This window comes from Tamandua tetradactyla, chromosome 14 (genome assembly GCF_023851605.1).
Source record: "Tamandua tetradactyla isolate mTamTet1 chromosome 14, mTamTet1.pri, whole genome shotgun sequence".
Lineage (NCBI taxonomy): Eukaryota > Metazoa > Chordata > Mammalia > Pilosa > Myrmecophagidae > Tamandua > Tamandua tetradactyla.
In genome coordinates this window covers 48,058,905-48,078,630 of record NC_135340.1, presented here as the reverse complement: position 1 = coordinate 48,078,630, position 19,726 = coordinate 48,058,905, and the positions used below count along the sequence as shown (strand labels likewise).

The 19,726-nt window shown below is 35.7% G+C and overlaps 1 protein-coding gene across 1 annotated transcript in view; it reads left to right on the top strand.

Moving 5' to 3' along the window:
• Positions 1-19,726, top strand: part of AQR (aquarius intron-binding spliceosomal factor) — a 129,204-nt gene that overhangs the window by 4,607 nt on the left and 104,871 nt on the right. Inside the window, exons 2-8 of the mRNA XM_077127386.1 lie at positions 2,987-3,043; positions 5,507-5,547; positions 9,402-9,437; positions 11,729-11,849; positions 13,771-13,911; positions 15,242-15,310; positions 16,317-16,417. Coding sequence (XP_076983501.1) covers positions 2,987-3,043; positions 5,507-5,547; positions 9,402-9,437; positions 11,729-11,849; positions 13,771-13,911; positions 15,242-15,310; positions 16,317-16,417 — 566 coding nt within the window. The remainder of the gene's footprint in view (positions 1-2,986; positions 3,044-5,506; positions 5,548-9,401; positions 9,438-11,728; positions 11,850-13,770; positions 13,912-15,241; positions 15,311-16,316; positions 16,418-19,726) is intronic.

Here is a 19,726-nt window from a genome sequence, read left to right as displayed (position 1 = left end):
TGTACTATATTTTTGTTTGATCTACTGCATCTTTAATCTCTGTGATATCTGCTAATTTTCTATTCTTTCAGATTTCTCTTTATGCTCTACTAGTGTCTTTTTAGCCATCCATTGATTTGTGTGTGTGTGGGGGGGCAGGCACTGGGAATTGAACCCAGGTCTCCAGCATGGCAGGCAAGAGCTGTGCCTGCTGAGCAACCATGCTCCCCCCCATCCCATTGATTTTATTTAGTATAGTTATATGAGCATCTTTGATTAGTTGTTCCAAAGTCTGTGTCTCCTCTGGTGTTTTAATTTGGTCACTAGGCTGGGCTGTATCTGTCTGCATCATGATATGCTTAGTGATCTGTTGCATTTGAGACTTCTGAGTATCTTGTTAGGGTGACTTTGGAAGTTGATTTCCTTTAGTGGACTGATGCTTTGTATATGTGGAATGGTTGTGGAGCAGGATGCGGGGTACAGCAGTGCAGTGATGGGTTGCAGCGCAGATAGAAGCATGGGTCAGGGACTCTATGCTGGTGTCTGTAAGTGTGGGGTGTGGGGTTGTGGAGGTGCCATGTGGAGGCCATGGGTGGGGGACTGCAGCTCAGGCAGACATTGAAGTGCAGGAGCAGGGCATGGTGTGGGGGACACCAGTAGGGCGCAGTGGAAGGTGGATGGGGGCGCTGAACTGATGCATGGGGGCTGGTGTGCAGGCAAGATGTGGGCAGGCGTGTGGAGCATGGGGGTCATTGGAATCAAGGTGTGGGGTTGGTGACAGAGGTTAGGGCACAGGGAAGGCAGAGAGCAGGTGTGTCCTTGCTCAGGTAGAGTGGTTCTGGGGGCCTGGGATGCTAATGTGCGAGTGTGTAATGACAGAGCACAGGTCATGGGAGTTGCAGGATGTGGGTCAGGGGTGGGTGGGGCCTTGGCACAGGTGTGCAGGTGTGTATGAGAAGTTTGGGGCAGAAGTGCACATGTGTGCGGGGGTCTCTTTGTAGCACCGTGCACACGTGAGCACCTACCAGGTATGGGAACAGGGTGCCTGTGCCAGAGGGTAGGGCAAAGATGTGCATGTGTGTGAAGTAGGGGGTTGGGGTGCAGGGGTCAAGAGATCAGTCTACGGATGCATGGGTGCCCAGCAGTGCGGATGTGGCTGTAAGCGTGCCTGGGTCTGTGGGGTGGGGCTTGGCCCTGGTGTGGGTGGGTCTAGGGGGCAGAGCCTTAGTGTGTGTGTGCACAGAGCTCAGGGCAGCCGGCTGGGGTTGCATCTGTTTGGGGATGGGTGTGGCCTGGATGCACAGCTCAGTGCTTGCCCAGAGATGGGGTAGTGGCTTGGGTACACAGGTGTGCATGCACATATCTGGGACGTCCTTACAGTGATGTACACATGCACAGAGTTGGGAATGAGTGGGGCATGGTTGTGAAACTGTATGGGCTGGGGGCAGATGTGGCCAGGGTGTGAAGATGAGTGGCTATTGCCTGGATGTGCAGGCAACTGCCTGCAGGGCGGCGGGGGTAGGGGGGAGGGGGGAGGAGGGGCTGGGTGGGTGCATGGCTCTCCAGAGGGCCCAGGTGATACTGTGTGCTTGTATGGGAGACGTGGGTCGGGCTGGGACAGGTGTGTACATGGGGTGGGGGGTTGGGGCAGGAATGCGCAGGGAGAGGGTGGGGAGTCAGGGCAGAGTGCTCTGAGTACGGTGCATGGGGGCAGGTGATGGGGTTCAGGTGCGTGGGATGTGGGGTGAGTTGCAGGTTGCAGGGCAGGGACAGCACACATGAGGGTAGCATGTTCAGAGAACGTGGTTTAGCTTACTTCCTAGTCCCTGTCTCCCTGTCTGTGTACTCCTGAGGTCTCCCAGCCTCCATTTGGAGATGGGTGTGCTAGGCTGTTTGCACTAGCTGGAGGGTCTCTGGTTCTCTGTGTCTCATTTCTTCAGCTTTTGCAACCAGGGCTTCCCCGTATGGTATAGAAGGTCCTCCCAGATCACCTACATCCCTTCTCTAGCTGTTCCTTGGAACAGGGGTGAACTCGACCTTTCCGATTCTGCCATCTTCCCGTAATTCTCAAATATTATTTGAATGCCTCTTATGTGTCAGTCACTGTGCAGATTCACCCTTTTATTTATAAATATATTAATGAATCTTTGCGCTTACCAGACTTTTTCAGTTTTCAAGAGATTGTAATTTAGTTTATATTTTTAAAAAAGGTAAGATTATGTTGTTTCTAAAATATTATAAAGTCTAAGTGTTTTCTAAGTAAAACCTAATTTGCTGAAATATATCAGCTCCTTTATTTTCTTAAAATAACCAACTGATAGATTACAGCTAATTTTTAGGTTTTGTTTATTATGTGATGGTGTGTACATTAATCTTAAAGGCTTATTATTTTACAAATCAACATTCATGAAGATTTGGATCTAGTTTTGAATACTGGCCCAACTGTTAAGTAATCTTGCATAGCTCACTAAAGCTCTCTGATTGTGGTTTCCTTTTTACTCTGCTGAAGATTTTTGAGTCTGGTTATTAACTGAGCTGTACTATTTCCTGGGAGCAATTGGAAAAGCATATTTGTTTTTTATTCTTTCATTTGAATTTTTATAAAAAAGAAAAGCAATGACAAAATTTTCATCTAGATTGAACAAGACTTGCTTGCTTCATTGGCTCCTTTCCTCTACCATCTGCAAGCATTTATTTGAGAAATGTATGTTGAACAAGTACAAGACATTATAGTATACCTAAAATAATACTGTATTGTGCCATGTTAAATGAGATTTGGGGGTGAAGAAGCAATGCAGAGCACTGCTGACATTTAGTGGGTTAGTGGGTTGGTGCCAAGTTTGCTAAATGGCCTGCATTCCTGTATGGTCCCATCAGAAGGTAGAGTTACTTTATCTCCCAATGTCATTAGTGCCGTCTTGAAAAGCTTGTCAGTAATTGGTCTCAGTCTTTCTGCTTTACAGTGGTATGAATTTTTGACTTACTGTTTATACTGTTTTCTTTGCAGTTAGCATGTAAATACTGGGCTCCCCACATCAAGAAAAAATCACCTTTTGACATAAAGGTAAGTATTTTGGTTTGCAACCTGTTTTGTGAACAGATACTCTCTTTATGTCTATTTTAAGGTTTAATGCAACAAAAGCAGGCCATATTTTTTTTTAATTGTGGGAACATATAATCTGTAATTTTTTTAAAAGTTTAAAGTGCAGTTTTGTGATTCTTAAACTAATAATTACTCATAGGAAAATATAGAAATTAGACATAAAAAAATAAAAATCACCACTCAGAAATAACCTTTACTATAATTTTGGTTTTTTGTTGTGTTTCCTTTAGATTTTTAAAAAAATGTGTGTGTATGTAATTTATTTAGCCATTTTCCTGTTTATAGATTCTTAGGTTGTTTTTATTCTTTCATTATTATAAATGATCATATAATAAACATCTTTGTAAATGTACTGAAGTTTTTGTGTAACCTTTAGACAGTTCATCTAGGATGTAATCTGTTGTTTCCCTTGTGTTTTTTTGTTTGTTTGTTTGTTTTGTTTTTGATGAACTGAAGATAAAGGTCATTGTGAAAGGAGTAGGAATTGTTTAGTATAGGAGATTAGATGACTAGTAATATTAAATAAGGGAATAGATTTATGATTCACTTGAAGCAATTTAGAGTAAAGGAATAGAAAAACTCCTAACCATAGTATTAATTCTCATTAGAACAAGTTCCTAAAGAGAGGTCTTTAAATGTAACAGATGTTGTTGATATATTGCATGTCAGGAAACAAATAATGAAGATGCACCTTAAGTTCAGCCATTATGAATTAAATTGTGATTCTTTTGGTACCCTTGGTAAAACTGAAATTCTTAACCTAAAATTTCTTGCATTATTTGAGCTTGTATGTTTCATTTATAAATATATATGTATATTTAATTTCCTATTTTGAAATACTTCCAAACCCACGGGGCAGTTACAAAAATAATACAGATCTCATACAGAGAAGTCTAACAAACATGTACTCACTCCCCACCCATGCCCCTGACACCCAGATTCACGAACTTCCACACCTTGCCATATTGCTATATTTTTCCATCTACCTGTTTATCATTCCATTTTCTGAACACTTGAGTGTAGGCTGATACATCATTTTCTTTGAATACTTAATACAGCCATGTACATTTCCTAAGAATAAGGACTTTCACTTTATGTACTCACCTTAAATGCAGTTGTCAAGTTTAAGAAAATTAACATTGATACAAAGCTTTCAGTCTATATTCCGATTTTTTCTTATGTCCCAATAATGTCCCTTTGTACCTTTTCTCTTTCTTTGCTAGATCCTATCCAGGATCATGTAATTGTACTTAATTGTCATTATCTCTTTAGATGCTCTTTCTTCCTTTTTTTTTTTAAATGTCAGAACATATATTTAACATAAACTTTCTCATTTCAACCACTCTCAAGCATACCATTCATGAAATTAATCATATTCACAATATTGCATTACCCTCACCACTTTCCATTACTAAAACATTCCCGTTTACTAATGTTTTTACCCTCACTGGAGATTAAAGGACATTATAGTATACCATAAAATAGTGTTGTATTATACCATGATAGAGCACTTCATAGTTTTATACTAGGGTTTTATTGTTATTATTACTACTACCGTGACTGAAGGCTATTATTGAAGGTTCACCAGGTGCCAGGCCTTGTACTAAATTCTTTACATGTTTACATGTAAAGAATTTCTTTACAGAGTTTTGCATCTATTTGTGTTTATATAACTATAGCTGTAGACATGGGTTTTGATCTGACTGCTTTAAATTATGTAATTTAAGTTATTTATATTTGTTATCCAGTTAATTACTGAATCATCTATTTTGTTTGAAAGCATGTGTTATTTACAGCAACCCTGTGGAGTAGTTTTATTATTAGATTGATTTTGTATATTGGGAAATTGAGAGGTTAGGCATACCAGACTTAAAACTCCAGAGCTTGAATTTCTTAAGTATTCCCCTCTTCTACATATTCTAATTCAAATGAATGTAAGTTCTGAGACTTTATCATATACATGTACATAACAGGATGAAATGGTTAGCATTTGCTTCTATAGGCCTTCACACTTTTAACTTACTTTCTTTCTGGCTTTCGAAAGCCCATTCTTAGGACTCTTAAATGGAATCGCTAACATTTATATACTTTAAAAGTAAGTTTTAAAAAATATCCTGTCCCTGTGAATTTTTATTTTCCCTAGAAATGTTATAAACACATAATTTTAATTATCTTTGCAAGACTCTATGTGTAGCAATGTTTTATTATTTATCTTTTTATACTCTTTTGCTTTTTATTTCACACTTTAAATAATGTAATGGGATTATTTTTAAGTCTCTTAGGTGTGGTTTCAATAGCGGTAATATGTGATAGTTTTCCTAAACCAATTTATTTTATATGAACTCAGAAATTGAAAACCATAAATTTAGGGTCTGGAAAAAAATTTGTTTAAGATATAAAAAAGTTTTATATGTTTGTTTACAGGTAATTGAAGATATATATGAGAAAGAGATTGTTAAATCAAGGTAGGAACAAGTTTTATTTTCACATGTTGAGATAAAGGGCAGATCAAAATGAATCTTATTTAAACTCCCAAACTAAATGTGATCATAACTTAAAACTTTTTCTCTTTCAAGTTGGTCATCAGGAAGATAATGACTAGAGAAACTATATCTAGGTGTTATAGAATCATAATTTATTTCTTTGCCTACTAGTTTTTGGCTAAGACTAGAGGAATTAAACTCTCTAGGATTTATTTTGGTTTTAGAAGGAATGTGAGGGAGAATAAGCATAAGGAGATTTTAATTTCAATTTGACTCATACTAATTTTCTTATTTTCTGATGAATCTTTTTTGAAAGGTTATTTAAAAATCATGCAAGTGAAACATACAAAATTAAAAGCATTAAAATAAGTGTAAAATAATAAAGTATATTTTATGCATTATAAAACAAATCAAATAACTAATAAAATTATTATTGGAAGATAAAACTATTTATTGACTTCTGTTCACCAATAATTGCAATAAAGTAAACTATGCAATTAGATAACATTCTGATTGCTACGAAGTTATTGTTTTTCCTGGCTTCTGTTGAGCCAACAGCCCAAATTCTGAAAAGATTGAGCCTATATGTAAAGAATGCATTAAGGGTAAAGAAAAAGCACACAACTCAATAGTTTAGATTACAAAAGTCTGTTTACCCATTTATGCCAACAGGTTGTAAATTGCAACATCTCTAACCATCTGATTAGGTTTCCATGAATCTTGACCTTTTTAGACAGAGCAGCATAGGGATTTCAACTTTCCATAAAGGAATGGTGCTCTAGAACAAATCTTTAAATACCCATTTAACTAAGGATATTAGCTAAGCCTTGCTTGGCTAATGAAAGCATAACAGTATTTACCTTGTTTTCTCATCTGAGTAGGGAGATTGTTGTTTGTGGTTAGATTTCCCTCTCAGAGTTTTACATATATTTATGTTTATATAACTATAGCTGTAGACATGGGTTTTGATCTGACTGCTTTAAATTATGTAATTTAAGTTATTTATATTTAAGTTATCCAGTTAATTACTGAATCATCTATTTTGTTTGAAAGCTTATAAGGAAAATTTTCGGTTACTTGAAGTGTTTTCTTGGTTTGCTCAGAATGATAACATCTGCTTATCCATGGTTGTGAAATGTGTTCAGACATAGTGAAGCAAGGAATTAGTATTGTAAATTGCTTTACTGTTTACTCATTCCTTTATTCCTTAATTCTTTTAATCACAAATAAATTTCGGCTCGGCAAAATGTCCGTCATTTAGTAAAAAGAGACAATACCAAAAAAATGTGAAATAGCTCAATTAAAAAAAATTGAGTATATGTTGAAATTAAAATATTTGGGATATATTTGGTTAAATAACATTAAAATTAATGTGGCTGCTAGGAAATTTAAAGTTAATGTGTGCTTTTAATTACATTACTTTCGGACAGTGCTGATCCAGAAAGTAGAATGTAAGGTTTTAGAAATGAGGATTTAGAAATTAGATTTCTAAAAAAAGGTATACTGACAATTGAAAAAAAACAAAACAACTTCTGGTAACTTTTTTTTTTAAACTTCTGATAACTTTTAATAACTATGCTACCTGTACAGTGTTGTGCTATACCAGAGAAGAGAAGCTTGTTAGGAGATCCCCTGAGCAGTTCTGTACACAGTGGGCACTGAGTGAAAAACTATTGTCCAATATGCAATTAAAGTGAATTTTCTGCAGTTGGAGATCTAGACAGTATCACTTAAGTTGTCATATCCATTCACTGGCCTGGTTGGCTGGAGAAGCCAGTAGTGTCTTGGTAGTGTTCTATCTTTGGGTTTTTATGTAGTGAAAATCTTCTTTTCATCCTCACTGAAGTTCTGTGACCTCGCTTACTCAGTGAAACTATTTAAGAGATCAGAAATCATTTGAAATAGTATTTTGACAGGATAATGGTCTCCTGGGGTATTATAAATTCATAATGCCTACACATTTAAGTTTCAAAGCTAGAAATTATTATCTAGTAGCAGTGTTCTGGTATGGCTACTTTATTTCCAAGATAGAAAATGATAAAACTAAGTTAGTGGGTATTTGAACCTGCCTTTGAATAGCTACCTCATGACTATAGCATTTTTTATTTATATAGAGCAAAGTGCTTCTATTAAAAAGAGATAGTATAATAAAGAGAAATACCTGATATTCCCTCCATGATTTTCTAGTATTTTAGACTTACTATTGAGACTATGGAGCATGTAAAATGTCTGATTCTCACATTTGCAATTAAGATGCATGTATCCCATGTGCTTTTGGGAGGGTATGATTCTTTATTGGAATGTTTCCATTTGAATATTAAATGAAACAGTGTTGGCCAGTGCTTAAGAAGTTTAAATAGACTAGCATTTGGCAGTTAAAATCCAATATCATGACTGTTGATGAATATTTGTTTCTTTTTTTTTAATTTTTTATTAATTAAAAAAAATTACAAGAAACACAAACATTCCCAACACATACACTCAGCAATTCACAGTACCATCACGTAGTTGCATATTCATCATGATCATTTCCCAGAACATTAGCATCAATTCAGAAAAAGAAATAAAAAGACAACAGAAAAATAAAACAAAAACAGAAAAAAAAAATTTACATACCATACCCCTTACCCCTCCCTTTCATTGATCGCTAGCATTTCAAACTAAATTTATTTTAACATTTGTTCCCCCTATTATTTATTTTTATTCCATATGTTCTACTCATCTGTTGACAAGGTAGATAAAAGGAGCATCAGACACAAGGTTTTCACAATCACATAGTCACATTGTGAAAGCTATATCCTTATACAATCATCATCAAGAAACATGGCTACTGGAACACAGCTCTACATTTTCAGGCATTTCCTTCCAGCCTCTCCATTACATCTTGGTTAACAAGGTGATATCTACTTAATGCGTAAGAATAACCTCCAGGATAACCTCTCGACTCTGTTTGGAATCTCTCAGCCATTGACACTTTGTCTCATTTCACTCTACCCCCTTTTGGTCAAGAAGGTTTTCTCACCCTTGATGCTGGGTCTCAGCTCATTCTAGAGTTTTTCTCAATTCCTTAATGCTGAATCTCAGCTCATTCTGGGAGAATGTTTCTTAACTAAAATTATTTTGGATTATTAATCTGTGTACTTGCTTTCCTAGTTTGCAGTAGAGCTGATTGTATTTGTTACATGGCCAGTGCCTTATTTTGCCAGGCTTCTGTGATAAATACACACAATGGGTTGGTTTACACAGTGAAAATTTATTGGCTCACAGTTCGAGAAGCTAGAAGGCTTGCTTCCTGGGGTTCGTAGTGTTCTGGTGCTGGCTAGTCGCAATTTTGGAATTCCTTGGATTGTCTCTCTGTTACGTGGCGATGTCCTCTCCTTCATTTGGTTTCCACTGATTTCTGGCTTCTTCCTAAGGCCCTTATTCTGTGACTCTGGCTTCTGTTTTTTGTTTTGTTTTGTTTTGTTTTGTTTCTTTACAGTGACTCCAGTAATGCAGATTAAAGCCCACTGCTTCAGTTGCCCATACCTTAACTAAAAAATAACATCTTCAAAAGGTCCTATTTACAATGGGTTCACACTCTCAAGGATGTGGTCAAGATTTCACTTAAGTAAATGTTATTGGATAATTTTAAAAAGTAAAATTAACACCCTAAAACAAAATACAAACATGAAAAAATCTTAAGTAAAATTAGCATTTTTTCAATGCATTTTAAAATATTATTCTAATATGTAAAATAATATTAAAACAAAAGATTTCAAACTGCATTATATTAATAAAAGAAATGTTTTTATACTTTACTAAAATAATTTTAATATTTATTTTTACATTTTTAGGTTTGCCATCAGAAAGATAATGCTTCTAGAATTTAGGTAAGTTAGAAGACTTCACCTTGATAAAGTTAAAGAGTGTAAATTAATACTTAGCTAAATTTTCTTTTATTTTGTGAGTGATTAAGAAAATAATTCTACATTTGCAAAGATTTTTATTTTTGTGACTGGTTTATTTTGGCATATGTATATGCTATCCTTTATTTTTCAAGCTGGTACCCCATTGTCAATATAACTTATGTTTTGAGTTGTTTCTTATTAGTTAGGATAGTGTGTGGCAGGCGATTTCCAAACTCTCACAGAGTTCCTCTGAGAATCAGTGACAATAATTTGAAGTGCATTCTGTAGCCATTTTTTCCCATGCCAAGCTAAGCTGACAATTTTGAAATTACCAAGGCAGCTTCATTTTGACCTAGTCATTGATAACATAAATATTTCAATCAGAAGGTAATGTTTGTACAATCTTTGGATTATGAAGGCTTAGATGCTTGTTAGAACCAAGAATGACAAGTAGGCTGAAAATAAAAGCCAGAATTGTTATTGATGATAGTAATAATTACCATTTACTGGACATTTGCATTTTGCTAGAGGCATTTTACAGACAGCGCTCACAACAGCCCTGCAAAGGAAGTAGTATCCTCTCCATTTAGTGGAAGAGGAAATTGAGATCAGAGAGTCTAAGTAATTTTTCCAAGATAATACAGTTAAATAATTAGCATAGCTAAGATACCAGTCTCTGATGCCAATACTCATGATTTTTCTGCTTCTCTACACTGCCTTGAGATCTGGTTTGCACCTGAGATCAGAGCCTCTGTTTTAACAACTGTCACTCTCTGCAAATACTGATTTGACCTTCACAAAAATGGCATGAAGTACAGAGGGGACATTGAAATTCGTAGTTATGAAGTGACTAGTAAATTGAGTACCTACTATATCCTGAGAACTGTTATATACTTGCAACAACTTCATAATTTCCCATACCAACTACAGTACAATTCTGACTTTACCAAGAGTTAGGCTAGACTAAGTTCAGGGCATATTCTTCTGCTCTTATGGAGAATTCATTTCTTCCCTTACTGCCTTCACTTCAGACACCAGCTGCAAGTTTGGAGGTTCTCAGTACCACCCTTACTTCTAATCAACTGGCTATAAACTTGAAGGTTCCCACCATCCTCTCAGGTTTGATCATTAATACTGGTCAAAAGTGGTGTGTTCACTGTCCAGTGGTGTCAAGAGACTGATTCCTGAGACACCAGGGTTTCGAAGAGAGAAAGAGTTTATTGCTAAGTGTGAAGCAGGAGATCATACAGCCTGTTGGCTTAAAAATCTGTCTCCTTGAAAGCAATAGCTCTGATAATTTGATAGTGGGTTTTAAGGATAGAGCACAGTGGCTTTAGATGACAAAGTTAGAGATGATCTAATTATTGTGCATGTGCAGAAATTATTATATTCTTAGTCACAGAATTATATAAGAAAATGGCGGCCTTATTATGACAATGAGTGTGATTTTTAGTATTATAATGAGGTGTAGGTCATTTATATTAAAATTTAGACTTCTGTGCCTGTCAGCAGGCCAATTTTGGTTAGATCCGGTTCTGTCTAGCCACATAGTTTTGAAATTAGATTGGCTTAGTTCTGGGCTGACTTAAGACCTTTCATTAATAAACATTAAGGATGGTCTCTAGTGATATTAAGACTCTAAATTTGAAAAACAGAACAAGGGGCTACAAATGAGGGTCAGTTACAAGGTTTTTACCATCACAAGATAAAGACTGTATAGTTTTACACTCATTATCAGAGATCAAGGATTACAGTTCAGAAATTTCAGGTATTTCCCTCTGTCTTTTCTAATATATTAGAAAGTAAAAAGAAATATCTGTATTCAGTAATCATAATCATTTCTGAAATCCTGATGCAAGTTAGTGTTAATATGTCAGAAACATTTTTCTGTGAAAATGCCATCATACCACTTTGTTTTTGAGTTGTCAGGAACTTCTGTTTTTTTTTCACTTCATAGAGAGCCTTAGATAAGAGAATATCCGGGGGTCTGATGGTGATAATCAGGTATGGGAGTAACCTTTGATGTCTTTCTACTTGAAAGTGTAAGACTCATTTTACAAAACCACATATTCTGTATTTGAGAAGTTTGTAATAGGTAACAACACTGATCTAGATTACAGGTAAATTTGTGAAGCATTCTTAAATTATAAATATCAGTTTTCAAACTATTTTCAGAAAGTTGTGAATAATTGTGCTTTTCTAGGTGACTAATACATTATGGTGAGTGGTGTTAACCAATAAACTATTTTTCTATGCCTTTTTACTTTTCATAGCCAGTACCTTGAAAATTACCTCTGGATGAATTATTCTCCAGAAGTGTCCAGCAAGGCCTTCTTGATGTCGATCTGCTGTATGGTGAATGAGAAGTTCCGAGAAAATGTCCCTGCATGGGAGGTAACAGTCTTAAATTACTTCATAATATTCATACTATGCCTACTTAAGCCGTTACAAAATAGCATAACTTTTTACTGATAATAACTAGTACTGTTAGAGCAGGACTTTTCCAATTAGAACAATAACTGTTGAGAAAAAGAATGGGTATATGAAAGATGATACCAGTTTTCATTTGGATTCAACACTTCCTTCAAACTAATTTACTATGTATTGAAAAAATTATGCGTGTTGTGTTATTTTTGTGCTTTGTGCTTGAAACAAATGGTATAGACTCTATAAAGATTTTTACATCAGGAGCTGCCAAGGTGAAAATTATATTAACAAGTAGAGATGAATATTAATATGCTCAAATGAGATAACATGTTAGTGTCTTATTTCACAGCAGAGAGTATATAGTTATAGATTTACATGAATAAAATGTGTTTCTGAACAAGATAGTTTATATTGTAGTTTCAGTTTTTTCTTTGTGCTTGATTTGTAATCTGTTTTCCCTTATTGAAATTTCTAATGAACTAATGTTTTCTCTTCATGTTGGTGCAATAGAGGTTTGATCAGTGGAGGTCCGAAGTCTAACTTTTCTTTGATCACCATAAAATGGTCAGCTTATGAACAGTTTCTTCTTTTCCAGGCATGTTATTGGTCTTGAGGGTATATGTTCTCCAAAATGAGAAAGTGTTAGACTCCTTAAGAAAAAAACATGGACTTTTTCTCAAATAGTCATTAAATGACTGCCATCTCAGGGCAGATTAGAGACCAAACTAAACTATGGGTCTTATATGTCTTATTGAGAAATCCTGTCAATTGTGCATGTTACAAAGACTGCTTTGGTGATTAGGGCTTAAATTAGAGAAACAACAATGCAGATTGAGACAATAAGGCACGCACAGGTTTAGAAAACAAATTATTGGATTTGATAATTAATTGAAGTTGCATTAGTGAAGGATGTTATTTTCAATAACCTTCCAGTTTAGGACAACCAAATATAATGGATGATGGTGCTGTTCACCAAGATATATAATAGAGAATTGAGGAATACTTTGGAGGATGCAAAGTTGTTGAATTGAATTTTGGACATACTAAGTTTGCCTTTGGGAATATCTATATGGAAATGTCTAGTAGAGGAATCTAAGGAGCTAGAGCTAAAGAGAAAAATTTGGATTGAAGATGTATATTTGGGATCAGTAGTATTTGATAGTTGAAGTAATGGGAGCAGGTGAAAGAATGAGAATAGAAACTTAGGAGCACTACCATTTAAGTTTCAAAGGGAGAGGAGCCTTCAAGATAGTGAAAAGGAGTTGAGGGTTGATTAGACTTGACAGCTATAACTGCTTCAGGGGAGTGATGTGGGTAGAAGTTTTAGAGAAGTGAATGGAAACAGCCAATGTCGAATGTCTATTCATAGACAATTTGGAGTGCTTGTCTATGACAGAAGAGAAATGTGGCAGTAACAAGGGGAGGCAGGTCAAGAGAGGTTGGATATGTTTACATTATTTACATGTTAACAGAAGAGAACTAATATAAAACAGGAGAGACTGATCTTGAGATTAATTTGAGTAGGCAAACTATAATTTTTGCCAAAGATGTTATTTATTTTATTTAAGTCAGAATAACAAAACACTTCAACTCCTTAGTAAGAAAATGAAGCCCAGACTAAGTATGGGCATAATCCACAGAAGAAAAACTAAAAGAATTAAAGCCATTATTTTATTAGTTTAAGGTATCTGAAACTCATATTACTGCCAGAAACCTATATTTGATTGCTACCGTTAATTATAATTATGTTACTAATCGTATGTATAATCATATTATTTACTTTTATTAATAGACAACTAAAAGCCTATTAATGTTTCTTTTAAGGGAGAAAAATACTCTGTAGGTATATAAGACAATTCAAATGTATTTTTATGTCTTCTCTTTTCAGACCTTTAAGAAGAAGCCAGACCACTTCCCATTCTTTTTTAAATGCATTTTGAAAGCAGCATTAGCTGAAACTGATGGTGAATTTTCACTCCATGAACAGACAGTCTTATTGCTTTTTCTTGATCATTGCTTCAATAGTTTGGTAATTTTACCTTTTGGGGGGATTTTCATGTTTTCTTGTTCTTCTATGTTGAATTGAAATGATATTACCTCTGTAGCCAGCTCTTCTTCCATAGTAGTAAGGATTGAGGATAACAACAAAAGCTTAGTTTCAGCCTCTTAATAAAATCGATTTTATAAGACCTGCTCATTTTTTAATGTACTTAGACTTGGTTTCTCCTTTTCTCTATCCAGACTCTAAATTAAAATGATAGTAAGAACTGAAAATCTCCAAAGTAAAGCAGAAAAATGAGAAGCAGCAAAGAGTCTTGTTTATATGAAGTTTGAATAATGAGATCTGTGCCATAAGCTGCACACAAAAATGTTTCCTCATTACCTTTTTTTTTTAGCCTGGACAGGCACCAGGAAACGAACCTGGGTCGCCTGCACAGCAGGCAAGAACTCTGCCACTGAGCCACCGTTGCCTGCCCAATCTCATTACATTTTAGTTGATCTTCATGCACAGACTGGCTAGTCAGCAGGAGTTGTATCTTGAGTTGGCTGATTAAGGCCAATTTTGGATGATCTTTGTGTATGATGCATTTCCATCCTTATGAAAATCTTATAAAAAAGTAAGCATTGACAGTAATATTTCATTTGTGCTTCCATGCTGTGGTTCTCTGAAGGTATATACACATTTATTTAAAGATAAGCACTTTAGAATCAATAATGCACTTAGAGCCACAGAGCAGAATGTATGGGGTTCTTTCTTATTTGGGTGTTTATTATTATTTCTTATCCAAGTGTTAGTTGTCAGCATTAGATAGGTAGATGGTTATTTCCTCTTTCTTTTATGTACTACTTCATAAGGACTCTTGTCCAGGCATACAAAAAATTTATTGTGGACTAAGTGCAACAGTGGCTAACTGGCAGAATTCTCGTCTGCCATGCCAGAGACCTGGGTTCAATTCCTGGTGCCTGCCCATCCCCCCCCCAAATTTATTATGCCCTCAGTAATTTAGACACTGGACTAGACACACTACTACCTGTTTAACATTTATTAAACAAAACAGAGGAACTAATCAATATAAATGGATGTGATTCTGAATCAGAAATTGAATAAAAACAAGATTTAATTAGTATTGGTAGTTTAGGGCTAAATTTAACCAACAGAAAAACTAATTTATTATTGAAATGTTTTGTTTTTTAGGTATTAAAATTAAGGATAATTTTAATATAAAAAATCATTCATTTGAAATTACTGATAATATGCTTTGCCCCAGGACTTAGAAAGGCAGTGTGTGTGCCTTATGTAAAGACTTAGGTACAAATGCAGGTGTACTGATAAACTGTTTTGTTAATGCCTTAAACAGGAAGTAGATTTGATCCGGAGTCAAGTACAGCAGCTTATCTCTCTCCCAATGTGGATGGGGTTACAGCCTGTAAGTATCTAATATCAGACATGTATGTTATAAGTGGAACACATTTGTTTTTAGACTGTGTGGCTTTCATATAGATGTAAAAGTGGTAGCTATAAAAATCTCTTTTCCTAGTTAGGACATTTATCTAGGTTACCATGCATTAATCATAGATGTAATTTTTAGTTTTAGAGTTTTTAGGTGAAAGCTAATATAGTGACAGTATTGTAAGATGAAATAAGGTAATATTTATTGAACTCATAGAAAAGAGGAGAAAACTAATTTAGCAAAGTGTTATCATCTGTAAGTGTGTCTTTAGATGAGATGAAATGCAGACATATTTTTTATTTACCTTGATTGGAATGTACATACATCTGTGGGAGAAGGTCTGGATCATGTTTAATGTTACCAGCTTTGTTTTTTCATCAGATCTTTATGAATGATCTTTCTATTCAGTTATCAAAGCCAAATTAATAGATCTTAAGGAATAAAGTTAAAACTACCAAATTTCAATGTAATACTTTATGCAGAATTCCATTTCTTGCACTTGGGTTTTTTGCTCACACCTAAATATTCAAGCACATTCTTAATAATCAGTTGATGGGATGAAGGCACAAGGTGAATATAAAATAATTAATACTAAATTGAAAAGTGGTAAGTGCCATAGAGAGAATATGGTGATGTAGGCATTTCCTTCTTGTGATGACTGTTTTATGTTCATTGTTTCAGAATCATTTTTCAGACTTCAGTGCTTATTTTTAGAAATAAAAAAGAAATTCAATTGATTATTGAACTTAGACTCTTTACTAGAAAAGGCAGTTTCTTTTGTATTTTTTTCTGTTAACAAGTATTAGAATTAAAAAGTTTTTAAAAATACAGTTATTAGTTTCTTAATTTTTAGATTTTGTCATGTTACTTTCACATTTTATGATATTGGTGTATGTCAATATATTAGGAAAATAGCTAATAGTTGGTCTTTATCTTTGTAGAATTTAAAGTTACTAGGGATTTACTGTCATATCTCTCTCAGGCACGATTGGAATTAGAATTAAAAAAGACATCCAAGCTAAGAAAATTCTGGAACTTGATTAAAAAGAATGATGAAAAGATGAATCCAAAAACAAGAGAACAGTATGTTGGCAAAGTTTTATTCCATGTTGGTTTATTGTGCTGGGTTATGGGATCTGGATGACATTGACTGGTTTATTGCTTCCTTTATATAATACTGTTCTAGTTTGCTAGCTGCCGGAATGCAACACACCAAAGATGGATTGGCTTTTAATGAAAGGGGATTTATTTTGTTAGTTCTTCAGAGGAAAGGCAGCTAACTTTCATCTGAGCTTCTTTCTTACGTGGGAAGGCTCAGGGTAATCTCTACTGGCCTTCTCTCCAGTCCTCTGGGTTCCAACAACTTTCCCTGGGGTGATTCCTTTCTGCATCTCCAAAGGCCTGGGCTGAGCTGCGAGTGCTGAGATGAGGTATGTCGAGCTGCTTGGGCTGTGCTATGTTGTACTCTGTCATTTAAGCACCAGCCAAGTAAGTCAAACGTCATTCAGTATAGTAGGCACTCCTCCTACCCGACTGCAGATGTAATTAGCAACAGATGAGATTCACGTACCATCGGCTCATGTCTGCAGCAACAAAACTAGGTGCCTTCACCTGGCCAAACTGACAACTGAATCTAACTACCACAAGTACTAAATCCAGAAAAATGATTAATAAATACTTTTACCTAAGACTTGCATAGGATCATTTTTCACAAAGGTCTGCCAGAGAAGCCACAACCCCACCATGCTTCTTTTCTTTCCCATTTCTCTGTGCCAGTGATAAGTAGATATAGTTGCTGACTGTTCTTTCTGCCTATTCTCTAAGCCTGTCCCTTATAGATAGTGTCATTCTTCTTCACAATTCTTAGGCTATTAATTCAGTTTTTCTTTCTTTTTCTCACTCCCTCTCTGTTAACAATGACCTTGACACACTTCAATCATAATTTATTCACTTATGCAACAAATACTGTTTTTTCATCAGATACTGAATGAAATCACTGAGTATCATCAAATACTGAGTGTCTGTTTTTTTCAGGTATTGTTTTAGGCATTAGTGATATAATTGAGAACAAAACAGAAAGTAATTCCTGCTCTTGGGGAGCTTATATTCTAATCTAGTTGCAGGAGACAGCAATGAGCAGATGAATTATGTTAGGTGATTATATGTGCTAAGGGGAAAAATAAAAAAGGCATAAGATTAAAGGAGCAGGTGAGGGTATATTCACATGTATGTTTATGTGAATGTGATGGTGGGGGCTAAGGGAGGGTGTTGTGTATTTGAAGTTTTAGATAGGGTGGAAAGAAAGAGAAACCCTCACTACAGTGTAGACATTTGAGTAAAGATCTATAAAAAGTGAGTTAGTCATGTGAATTTCTGATGAAAGAGCATTCAAGAAAGGGAGCTGTGCAGGTACAAAGGCTCTGAGGCAGGAGCATGATGGTGTTCAAGGAACAGTAGAAAGGCCAGCCTAGCTAGAGCAAAATATACAAGGAAGAAGAGGTTAGAGAGGGAATTGATGGTACTTGTGCTGTGAAAGAACTTAAAATTTTTCACGTAGGAGCGATATGATTGTTTATATGACAAGCTTACTCTAGCTGCTGTGTTGAGAATAGACTTAAAGTGGGCAAGGGTGGAAACAGGAAGATTAATTGGAAGGAAATACAATAGGCCAAGGAAGAGATGAATGTACTAACAGTGGACGTGGGGAAAAGTAGTCAGATTGTGGATATATTTTGACAGGATTTTCTGTTGGATTATATGTAGAATATGAGAGAAAGAGAGGACTCTTAGTGACTCCAGGAATTTAGCTCAAGCAGTTGGAAAAATGGAATTGCCATGCCCTGATATGAAGACTGCTATACACTGTGAAGATTTGGGGTCGATGAACAGAGGCTCAGTTTTGGGCATACTGGTTCTGAGTTACAGACATCCAAGAGAAGATGTTGATTAGACATTGCTTATACAAACTCTAGGGAGAGGTGTCTACGGTGTATGTGGGTGGGTAGGTAGGTAGGTAGGTAGATAGGTAGGTAGGTAGGTAGGTAGGTAGGTAGGTAGGTAGGTAGGTAGGTAGGTAGGTAGGTAGGTAGATAGATAGATAGATAGATATAGAGATAGATAGAAAGAAAGGTAGATGGATAGATAGGTAGGTGGAGATAGATAGATAATTTCCAAATATAATTTTGGGAGTCAGTCATATTATTGAGAGGACCAAGGTGGGAAATGTAGATAGAAAGATGATATCTTTATAGTTTCCTATGCTACTATTACAAATTACCACACATTTAGTGTCTTAAAACAACTCGTAATCTCTTAATTCAACTCTAGTTCAAAGTCTGATGTGGGTCTGACTGACCTAAAATCAAGATGTCAGGTAACAAGGCTGCATTCCTTTCAGGAGGTATTAGGGGAGAATCCATTTCTTCTACTTTTCTATCTTCTAGAAGCTGCCCACATTCCTTGGCACATGACCACCTTCCATCTTCAATACTAGTCATGGACATTCAAGCTTCTCTCATCGCTCAGACCTTGACTTGTCCTGTGTCTCTTACTTTTGCTTTTAAGGATTCCTGTGATTATTTACTAATCCAGGATACTCTCCCCATTTTACAGTCACTGATTAGAAACTTTAATTCCGCCTTTGCCATATAATGTAACATATTCATGGGTTCCTGAGATTGGCACATGGACAGTCTTGGGGAGCACTGTACAGCTTTTAAGGATCACCTGAAGTTAATGATCAAGTATTTTAAGTGAGGCTAATCTACATATTTGTATGTGTTTCTCCAGCCATGTTCAACTATGGAAGTAGGCATATAGACACTTAACTGGTAGTTGGAAAACTGGATTTAATTGAGTTTGGGATATAATCACATGAGCATGATGAAAACTAGCAAGGAAGTTGAGGATGAACGCAAGAAAGTGATAAAATTGTACCATGTAATTTAAGCTTGGTAAATAGAGAGATAAAGACTTGAGAAGGTGAGGGGACAATGAAAAGATAATTTACTCAATGGATTATAGGTCTAGGTGGGATAGAAGGTTTGTTGTTGGATTACTTGAGGCGTGGGCCTGAAAGATGGAGATGGTAGTTAGAATGTGAAATACTTAAAACTGAGATTATGGAGGGGTTACAGTTATTAGTATTTAGAAAATCCAGATATACCCAGTGGGAATGGGTGGCTGAGATGGGCTAAAGACAAGGTCATTAGCAGAGAGGTCAAGAATTAAGACATGGTGTTGGAAGGATCTTGTATATAGGTGTTGAAACCACCAAGAATATGAGAGAATTAGTATTAGAGAGTAAATGTAGCCAGGATCTAAAATCTTCATAAACTTCATGACTTTATAAACTTTGTAGGCCTCAGTTGTGTTATAAATGTCTTTATCTGA